The sequence below is a fragment of the Harpia harpyja genome, chromosome 11, assembly GCF_026419915.1.
Source record: "Harpia harpyja isolate bHarHar1 chromosome 11, bHarHar1 primary haplotype, whole genome shotgun sequence".
Classification (NCBI taxonomy): domain Eukaryota; kingdom Metazoa; phylum Chordata; class Aves; order Accipitriformes; family Accipitridae; genus Harpia; species Harpia harpyja.
In genome coordinates, this window is record NC_068950.1 from 39,159,756 (window position 1) to 39,170,862 (window position 11,107).

At 37.8% G+C, this 11,107-nt stretch overlaps 1 protein-coding gene across 1 annotated transcript; it reads left to right on the plus strand.

The window, feature by feature from the left end:
- The first annotated feature begins 316 nt into the window (after positions 1-316).
- Positions 317-10,368, plus strand: GPX7 (glutathione peroxidase 7). Its single transcript, XM_052802064.1, has 3 exons — positions 317-555; positions 7,688-7,949; positions 9,822-10,368. Exons 1-3 carry the CDS (start codon positions 349-351, stop codon positions 9,983-9,985), a joined length of 633 nt encoding a protein of 210 aa, XP_052658024.1. The 5' UTR covers positions 317-348; the 3' UTR covers positions 9,986-10,368.
- Positions 10,369-11,107: the final 739 nt, after the last annotated feature.

The window sequence follows — 11,107 nt, forward strand, 5'->3', positions numbered from 1 at the left end:
TCACAATAACTCTACCCCTTATTTTCCTAGGACATAGTTAAAGCAGGTCGCTAAATCTGACTGGTATCCCACAGACACATACAGGATTACTATTCTTGAGCCAACTAGCACTTTGATTCGTCTTGTACCCATAAATGGCCTTACTTAATACACCACTACCACCATGAAACACTCCATTTTAGAGCAGTTCAATGCTCCATAAATGCATCTACCTGAGGTCTGTTACGGACACAGCTTCTAACCCTTTGCAGAAGCCAGACTGTTGCAAAAGCTCCGTTTGCAGCAGTCCTTTCTTTGCGGCAGCGCTTTCCTATCGTGGCAAGTGTCTCTGCAGCACGGCGGTGCAGCATGCTAGATCCTGAGGGCAGTGTGGAGCACCAGCGTTCCTCTTCCTTCCCCAAAGTTTTCCTCATCCCTCTAGCCATGCTCCTTGCAATTGCAGCACTCCTGCTCTTAGCATTTTCCGCTACGCAGCAGAAAGAGCCTGATTTTTACACTTTCAAAGTTGTAAACATCAGGGGCAAACTAGTCTCTCTGGAGAAATACAGGGGCTCGGTAAGTCTGCACGGAGACGGGCAGCTCTCGCCCAGACTCACTAACCAGCCACTCCTTGCATGTCTGCAAAAACCAAGTGGGGGTGGAGAGATTGTACATTAACTTGATGCACGCATGCAGATAGATTTGGGTTTACGACTCTTCTTTAACTGATCTGGAGCATTGCCTGCATGCTTCCTTTGATACCGCTCGGTAGGTCTTTGCGCTTTTTAAATAAAACGTTTGCAGACTAACCTCTGTGTGTTCGCCTCCTTTCCTTGTGCAGGCTGCTGCCTGTAGACGTGGCAGGCAGGGAATGCCTGCCTGCCTCTCATTCAGCAGGATGAATTGCACTGCGTTGTGGCTATCAAATTTGAAGCTCGGGAACTTTGTACCCTTGTATAACTTGCTTTTGGAGCTTGTTTCTGCCTTTTAACTGCATGACTTCTAGTAAATTATTTTTGCCTAAATCCCATTCCTTTTTAATGTTCTGCATTAAAAAAAAAAAGAGATTTAATCAGTGGCTAATGGAGTTAACAGATTTCACCATAATTAGTAAAAAAGCAAGAGACATGATAAAGTAATTATTTTAATATCAGTGTATAGTGAAATTGTAGCAACATCATGCTACTTCCCTTGTCACTTTTTAGTGTGACAGAGCAATATGAAGAAGGACATACAGACACACATATACTTTTATGATGTCTTTTAAATTTCATTACATATTATATAAAGGAGTTCTAGGCAGAGCTTTCCTTCCCATTTTAAGAACTATTTCCTTGAATGTAACCTGATTTTTTTTTTTTGTGGTTTGACCACCTAGGAAAGGTGGTCAGTACCTTTGGAAGAATGAAAAGGGAAATTAGCACATGGAGTGCATAATACTATACGCTCTCATAGACACATTCACAAATTACAGAAGCTAAAATAAACATAAAGCCCACAACTGCCACCCTTAGCACTCAAGTGACGCATCTTCTGTGATAGAACCAGGCAGTCCAACAGCTTAGCTGCTGCCCAGAAAAGCAGGCACCACTTCTCACTTTCACCCTTAGTCTCCAGCTTTGTGTTTCTACCTTCCTTTTCCCTCTCCTCAGGTACTTCACTGAGGTGTCTGAGCTCACTAGTCCACAGCAGCAGGTCACTAAAACATCGGCAGGAAGGCAGGGAAGGCCCACGGGAGGAGATGTACATTTTCCTGAGCGCAGTAGAAAGGGATACTGGTAGATTTGGATCGAATGAGAGGTCTGAATCTTACCTGGTCAAAGTCCTCCTCCTCCGTTCACAATTCAGGTAGAGCAGAACTGGTCCAGTGCACACACTCAAATATCTGTATTGGAAAAACCATGGAACCTATTTAATATTAATATTTGCTTTTTTTTAGGAGTTCCTTCCAAAGGCTCTGTCAATAAATCCTGTTACTGGGGCATGTTTGTCTGCAGGTCTGTCTGAATAAGCAAATACCCCTTGTAGCTTCTCTTCCTCAGGGCCAGAATCCACATGGAAAGGAGTAAAGGGGGAACTCAGAGGAATTCCTTACAGCCACCCTGCAGAGAGCTGTGGGTGCTCATCCCCTCCGGAACAAGCTGCAGAGCCTGATCCGGAATTTCATGAACATGCCAGGCTAGGGGTGTGTGTCTGTATGTCCAATGGTGCTCTGATGCCAGGCCATCCTTGAGGCGTGACTGGTTTCATAAGGGAGAGCTCTAGAGCTGTACCTTGGAAAAGGTAACGTCATCAGTGAATGGTACTCCTTGATCTCTGCTAGGCCATACGGAATAGTTTATTGCAAAAAAGTGATGACCAGCTTCTGTATGGAACAAAAGGATTTGCATTCAGAGAGCCTATTAAAGTTCAGGCTAGCTGCTGTTTGATAATGCATGTGCACAATTTTAAAGAAAATTATAGCAATAAAACACATCCATTTCTGTCATTATGTTGTCAGAACTCAGTGTCAAGGTAGACAAAGGTTAATTAAACTCCCATTTACTTCTTAAAATCAACCTGCTTAAATCTGCAGTTAGATAAGTAACATTAAGATGTAGATTTATCACAATATTTTAAAGCTATTAAAACAAATAATATATAAGTACTACATATGTGCTGCTGGTGTTTTAAAGAAAGTGTTAGCCCCTGGAACAATAGTCTGCTAATTGCTAAACCAGCTTTTAACAGCCTTAAGCTTTCTGGCAGATGTAGAGAAGACATTTTGTTCAATTCAGTCACTCAACTGATTTAGTTAAATAACTACTTAATTGGTAGTCAAGAAACTAACTGGGAATTGAAAAAATCCAAAAGCTTCCAGAGTATAAAAAAAAAGAAATAAAGTCTGCTATTCTAAAAACACAAGAGCCATGCTAAGTATAAACAATCAGTGCAATTCATGACTTGCAGGATCTTTCTTCAATAACTCATTATTAATATAAATTACTGTGTATTCAGATCATTGAAACAATTTTTCTTAGTAAGAAAAAAATAAGACTGATTAATTCAATTTCCATGCAAGTGCATCTTGATACAAATCACAAGTACCCTCTGTTATGCAGTAAATAAGAAATGTACTACCAGTGAAAAAAATTAGGGAACAGATTTTAAATTTTTTTCTGAAATAAATGTGCACAGACATAACCTATCCTCCACTTTAATAAAAATGCCAAAAACATGTGAGGGAGTACTCCCTTTTTATGGGGGCATAAGAAATTATATTGCTAGAATACTAAAAGTTTGGCATACATGATAAAAAATCAGGTATCATATTACATCTACTTGAAAGCAGAGAAAGGGAGGACTATTACAACTGAAAGAAAGAGTACCACACGTGAAATAGATCAAAAAGCTGTTCTACTGTGTTGCACAAGAAGGCCATCCTCCTATGATTTTTCCAGGCTACCATACTGACATTGACCCATCTACATTAAAAATGAAGGGCAGTGAAGCATGGCTGCAAAAGAATCAACAGGATCCAAATAAGATTAGTTTTCTGTCTAATCTATCTACCTATCTCATTCAAGAAAGCTTGTATTTTATTTTATGATCTCTATCAGATATGCTGTAAGAGGCAGTATTCTTACCAAAAATAGTATCTATTTGGGAGTCAGAACTCCCAAGCATCAACTGTTCCTTGCTGCGTTTATACCTATCTAGATATAATAGTACCTACATACCTGCCTGCCTACCTACCTACCACACAGCTAAGTATGGTGTGCTGAGGTGTAATTAAGCAGTGTTAGTGCAGTGCTTTGGAAATCTTGAACCAAAGGTACTATAATAATGTAAAAACATTTGGCACTATAACAACATAAAGTATTATTTTACTATTGAAAGTAATGCTAGGCACTTTGCATCACAGCTCTCTGCAATCCAAGAACGTAGTATTACTGAATGTGTATAAATACAGAGTATAGCTACTTAATTACTGTACAGAGTATTGCTCTTTTTTTCCATGAAGGTAACAGCTCTGTGAGTCAGTGTAATCTGACACTTGTGGATGGTTCTTCCATCAGTCAGATGGAGCCAGTTAAGAATCTCCAGGTCTAAAAACCTAAGTATCTATTGTCTCTCCTAAAAGATCCACAAAGGGTTACTTGAAGCTGATAGCAGATTCATAAATCTCTCCAGGGATGTTTTCCTCAAGGAGGTACACTGATGTAAACATAAAGTAAGCCAAGAAATATTTTTGGAATGTTAAATAAATGAGTTCACTACTCGAATGCATGGGTTTTCTAAGCAAAGGGAAGGAAAGGATAGTATTAAGAGGTCAGACAACGGCTAATACAGAATTCAGCTTAAATGAAATAATTTTTGTAAGGTCCAGGATGAATTGTTTGCACTGCACACTAGATGGTGTACTTGACTTGCACTCTCAGAGCCTAAAGTCAGTCAAGAGGCATACTGAATTTAATTTAAATCGTTAATAGTTGTAAAAAGTCAAAGTACAGCCTCTTCATGAGAACAAAAAGAGTGACTGTTATTTATTAAAAATAAATTACAGAGAAAAAAAAAATCACCACATGTAATCACTTCTGGTACCAGACACTTGAAAGATAACTTGGTAAAGATTTTTAAACAATCATTTGAAACATTGCTTATGAAATACTAATAAATCCTGAAAGTTTTTTATTATATGTGTTAGTTATACTTGTCAGATGTTTGCAGTATTAATTATGGAGTTCAGTAACAGAATGCATTTTTCTAAGGAAAAAAGAGAAGCAGAATGTGTCTGCCATTCTAAGAAATGCTGCGTGTAGTTTCCTCCTATTTTCGTGGGAGAACGTTTGGAAGTTTGCACCATTTGCAGCGTGAGCTCTCCTGCCTTTCACCACCATGCTGAGTAATCACTGGTTTTAAACAGCTGTGAATTAAAATTGTTGTTTCTTTTTGAGTGAATTCTTTCAAGCCCTCCTAACTTCAAAATCAAGTAAAAGTTATAAAAGCTTGATTGTTTTCTTTGGCAAGTCATCTTTCATATCTTTTATAATATGAACACAATACCTACACAACCTTATTTCCCCCAAACCTCCAACAATAAATTCGTACATTACCATTTCATTTGGGATAAAGTACCAATAGATTTGAACACAGTAAGGTATATGAATACTTCTGCATCATGAGAATGCTGAGTCTTAAACTATATTTAAAAAAACCTCTAGAATTTCATATGAAAGAACATGTGGCTTCAACTCCTAGTGTTACATTTTATCTTTACTTCAATCATACTAAACTGCAGTCATCACTATGCTTGGTAAATATTTGAAAAATATTTGAAAAGTTATTTCAAAAGACCAGAACTGCCAAGGGTTATTTTTTACATCCAATATATAAGTTCTATTTGAAATGCTGACAGTCTGCAACAGGAATGCATCATAAAATTATTACCTCTTCTCTGAAAAAAAATATCTAATTATACACCATACCTTTGGATATTTTAGGAGACTGAATTTTAAATTTCAGGTAGAGCTTAGAAATGTAGTCTGAATGAATGTGATGCTTTGGAAGTTAGCTAGATGGCTCCAGATCATATTTCATATGCAAGTGTACAGGGATAGCTTAGATAGTATTCTGTTAACACACTACACCACAAAGATTACATCAACTTCTGCTTTATAAGACTACCTGTCTTCCAGGGAAAACAATGCCGCTCCAAAACCACTTTAAATATAGCCATATACCTGTAGATGGTACAAAATACACAAAGTAAGTGTTGAGCCTAAGAAATGATAAACACCAACATCCCCTTAGCTTTTTCTTTACTCATTTCTACCCCTTCTGGGGATTTCATCTTATTATCCCATATCTTACCCAGATTGTGGGCTTTTATATGCCAGTTTGTTTTCTGGTCTTAAAAACACTATACACACGTAATCATCTATTTTTCATATATTATAATTTATTTGATGCACTCTATTCATATTTCCTATATAATTTTATATAAAAACATCCACATAGGAATATGGAACAATAATAACATTAGAATCCAAAATTTAAATTGAGCAAATGCAGTGGTCACAGACACAAGAGTATGAGACCTGGAGTCAGGATTTTTTACTTCCTTTTCTTGCCCTGCAGCTACTTGCTGTGTAATCTGATCAGGTCAATTAATGTGTCCAAGTTTCAGGCATACCTCTTGCTGCACTGGGTCCTTCAACACTGCTGTCTCACACTGACAATAAAGAAATCAACATGCCAGCTTCTATGAAACTTCCAAACCCTTGTAGTAAGATCCAGTGTGAATAGCTACTGTTGTTGTACTGGTGAATGTGTTGGCTACTTTGATGGAATTAAAACTTTTTTTGCAATTTGAGAATGAAGGACCAGCTTCTGGGCTGATGTATAATCTGTAGAAACCCACGGGATTCAGTGTAAACTGGGTAGAATTTTGGTTCCCAAATGATAATGCTTTTTCTGCACTGTGCCTGATTTTAATCTAGGTTGGTAGAAACATTTTTACTATTATAATATTTATATTGCCTTATGACTCTTATGAATTGGTCTGGAAAAAGGAATAGAATGTAGTTACATGTAAAAGAAACATCATTATAAAGTGCACATTGCTATTTTTATTAATAAAATCATATTGTATCTAAAGGATCTATGACATTCAGCTTTAATCCACTCTCAAGAAAACATTAGAATGGGCTCAATTTATGTAGAACGAGTGGCAACTCACACTTACAAAATTTGTTAGAATAAGTAAGTCTAAAAATAAACTCTAGAAGTTATTTAAGGATAAAGTATCTCAAAAACCAGTGGAAAGCTCTTCATGGCCTTGAGAAACTGTGTAACATGTCAGCTCAGGGTTAGGTCGCTTAATTTCCCCAACAAATTCTTGGTAGAATCTGTTCCACCATGTATTCTCCTTACACATGCCTTTATTCTCCTGTAGTGTTCATCTGTGTTTGGCATCTTCCTCTCTGCTGGATCTGCGCAGGCAGATACATGCTTGGTGGCAATGTCTGAATGACATAATGCACACAACATCAAAGATGATCAGCTACAGGAATAACTCTTTAAAGGATAGTGGGCACAGTGTTCACTTCTAGGAATCTCTAACTGAGGGAGTAAACTTTTATGCAAAATTTGTTGTAATTTTGTCACAAGTAGACCTACTCTAGACATGGTGGGAAATTTTACAGTCCATTCTGTATAGACCAACCCCAAATCCTGTAATTGCTTCTATTAACTTCCAGATCAAGACATCTATGCTAGCAATGATAAATGGATCAGCCAGTTCTGTATGAGTACTAAATTCTGTACAAGGAAAAATGCTGCAGAACAGATGTTTCACTACAGATAAATGAACTACCAAAAATACATCAATTTGCAAGTTTCTTTCATGCAACTTGGTATACCTCAGCTGGACAGTCATTTCTTAAATATGCTTAGAAACCATTCAAAAGGCACAACGGAGGAACACAGATTCTCTGTAAACTGAGAATTAAGATTAGCAGTTTATTGATTATCTTCATGGTTGCCAAATGGGAATACATAAATATTAAATCTTCCTATTGTGAACAGAACTCAATATAGTTTCAAACATCAGTGTTCAGTCACAGTTCTCTAGACTTTGTCATTTTTTGAAAATAATCTGCATCCCAGCCTACCTGTTGGAAAACTGACACATGCAGCACATTTTTTAATCTCTCTTGTTCTTCAGGTGTCACTAGTTGTCAACGTTGCGAGTGAGTGTGGGTATACAGACAGCCACTACAAGGCCTTACAACAGTTACAGAGAGACCTCGGCCCATATCATTTCAATGTGCTGGCATTCCCATGCAATCAGTTTGGGCAGCAAGAACCAGACACCAACAAGGAGATTGAGAGTTTTGCACGAAAGACTTATGGTGCCTCCTTTCCTATGTTCAGCAAAATTGCAGTCAGCGGAGCCGGTGCAATTCCTGCCTTCAAGTACTTAATTGGTGAGTAATCCGGAACATTGGAGGGTTGTGTCCCCAGTGTAGAATTCCTCTGACACAAAATACCATCCGACAGAAAAAAGGTATCTATGACTGTGTTCACAGAATCATAGCGCAGAATTGTCAGGCTCAAAGAGGTCAGAAGTCATGTAGTCCATCCTCCTGCACAAAGCAGCATTTCTCTCTATGTCACCCCTGACAGCTTTGACCTTCTAAAAAGATCTCCAGGGATGAACACACTATGATAATAGATGCCCTGTAAAAGCTAGTCTAATAAACCTCTACATGGAATACAGGTCTTGAAATGTTCTCCTGTATGCATACAACACCTGATCTTCCTTTTTCCACTTTGCAGTCTCATAAATGCTTCTCCTGTGACATGACTGCTGCAGGTTGGATTTATAAGATTCATCTCAAGAGCTGTAGAATAAGTGGAAGCAAAGCGCCTACATAATTTACTTCAACAATCAAAAAGTGAAACCAGGCACTAAGACATGTCCTTGAATACTCCCCTCCTCATTCCTTGCCAAGCATTGGAATAGCCATACTGTACAGTTCCTCCAGTTCTAATCTGCATTATAGCTAGCACTGAGACCTGAAGAGATTTTGCTGGTTCTTAGCAGACAGCTGACAAAATACACTGTAAAGCAGGATATTCTCTATCGAGGCACTGAACGAATCCTCTAAATACCATTTAAATGCTAAACTAAAATGTCAGTCTTTAACCAATGTGAAGGAAATGTCTTCCAGCAATGACAAATAATAAACTCCAATATGACACCGCATCACCTGAGATGCATTCTGCAAGGACCAGATCGCTGCTTCTTTGCAGCAGCACAGTGTTCTCCCACATACTACTGAATTTAAAGGAGTGTTGGTAGTATTATTTTTGGCTACTCCAAGCACACCTCCTTCCAAGTGTCTGTAAGATCTTTCTGCTAGCCAAACTTCCCTTTAATCCTCTTTACATCCTTCCATTTCTGTTTTGCCCAGTAGGGTTGTTACTGCAGACATGTCACATGAAACTTGCAAAACTTCTGTTTCCCTGCTGGTCCACATGCAGAGGGAGGCTGCTGGAGGCAGTAAGTTTATGCAGCATAATGACAAGATAGTCAACAGTGTAGGTCTGGCTGTGCCTTGATGATACTTTGAAATATCTTCTGATTCCTTCTGAGATTTTGCCCAATGTATAATCAATGGAAAAGGATGCTAATTTGTTTGTAGCATCTGTACTTGTGCTATCAGTGGGATGAGGCTTCTGGTCTGATTGAAAATCCTGAAAATTTTGTTAGTCATGCAGCAGAATAGTAAAGCATAAGAATGTGACTCATGTAAAATGAGTATGTGCTCATGGAGGGAAAAGCTGTAGTAGATGAGGACTAGGAGGAAACCTTCTGGAACAATTTACCTTGTTACTTCTTCATGTAGCATTTCTTGAAACATTCTTCTGAAGCACATGATACTGGGTGCTTTTGGAGGAAAAATTCTGGATAAGCAAGCAAATAATCAGTCCTGGTACAGCTATATGGTTATGCCAATTTCCATTTTCCTGTCAATGTTCAAATGTTTCAGATTTATCTATGTAACACAGACACACACCCACATGCATACACACTTTAACACCAATTATAGTGCTTTCTCCTGTCTGTCTGTCTCTCTCAAGCTTGAATGTTTCCATAAGTCTCCAGGGGGCTACTGTCTAGTTAAAGCTCCCTGTCTGTCAGAAAATTAATCTTATTATTCAGTCTGAACTCCCTCTTAATTTTACGTTTCCTTCTTCCTCTGAGAGGGTAATCATCAAATTGACATGAACAAATGTCAGGAATTGGCTAACATGGTTTTCTTTTCTAAGTTTCCACTTTTTTTTGCCTGTAGATTCTACAGGAGAAGAACCAACCTGGAACTTCTGGAAATACCTGGTGGACCCCAATGGGAAAGTAGTAAAGGCCTGGGACTCTACTGTCTCTATTGAAGAAATAAGACCTTATGTTACAGAACTTGTAAGGAAAATCATCCTGAAGAAGAAGGATGAATTATGACTTTCAAAAATCCAAGCATGCCAATTACATCTTTATTGAGAATTAGAGCTGGAGTTTGTCTTTTCACATTCCAAAACAGAGGATATGCGGAAGGGGAATCATCCTAAGAATGTAGAAAACAGCAAGTTATCATGGTCAAAGTAAATGTTTTTCTCCAGTTGAATTAAATTTGACCTTTCTGGGAAAGAACAACTCATCAGCAATTGTTTCTTTCCCAATTAAAATCGTTAATTGCTGGCAATACTATAGGAAGTCAGTTCATGTATCTGTAGGAAGAAGGCTCAGAATAATGAGAATTTTCTGATTGGGGTCTCACTGACATCTACAATTCTGTTGTCATATTTTGATCACAAACTGAATGAAAAAATAAAGAGTAAAAAGTACATGATTGAATTCATGTGCTAGGAAGAGGGCCAAAACATACCTTCAAATCAGGCAGACTTACATAGATAAATGTCCTTCTAGTTACCAAGGCCAAACATACTTAATTTCATCTGCCTAGAAAGTCAGTTAAAAAGGGCATGGGGAAAAGACATCTATAAAACTTAAATGAAAGAAATGTGAAGACAAGGTCTCTGTAAAAATTCTCCAAAAGCTATGAGAAGAATTTCTGCATTTTTTCACTGAGTAAAGATTATCAGATGGTAGTTAAATAGCCATTTGAACATCTGTAGGACCAGAGCCTATAGGAAATGTCAATTTCTTTCTTCTGTTAGCATTTTGCCTTAGAAGAATTACTCTCGCCTCATACAATTGATGTTAAATTTTTCAATTTATAACACCATCTGATTTTTCTGCATGTACAGACAAACATTAGAGAATCAAAACTTTTCCACAAAAATAATTTTTCAAATGTTTAATTGTTGCATAATTTTGCATTGTTTAATACTACATTAATGTTACAAATGTTTAATGGCACCTTTTTCAAATGTAGTACTCAGGCACCTGCTCAGATTTCAGACTGCAGAACTTCTTAGCTCATACTAAAATAATAACACTAACAATTACAGCCTCATTGGTCTTTGATAGAAACCCTTTGAAAATCTTGTCAGCAAGAACTCTTCTTATCTCAACAAAACCACAATGTACAGGTCCCCTGCTCTTAACCCTGGGATGCTTTAA

What these genes read in the sequence shown, in the direction of transcription:
- GPX7 (XM_052802064.1), top strand. Translation starts at nt 349, where the DNA reads ATGCTAGATCCTGAGGGCAGTGTGGAGCACCAGCGTTCCTCTTCCTTC. An exon ending in TGGAGAAATACAGGGGCTCG is followed by an intron (nt 556 to 7,687) that starts GTAAGTCTGCAC and finishes CTTGTTCTTCAG; the next exon opens with GTGTCACTAGTTGTCAACGT. An exon ending in TGCCTTCAAGTACTTAATTG is followed by an intron (nt 7,950 to 9,821) that starts GTGAGTAATCCG and finishes TTTTGCCTGTAG; the next exon opens with ATTCTACAGGAGAAGAACCA.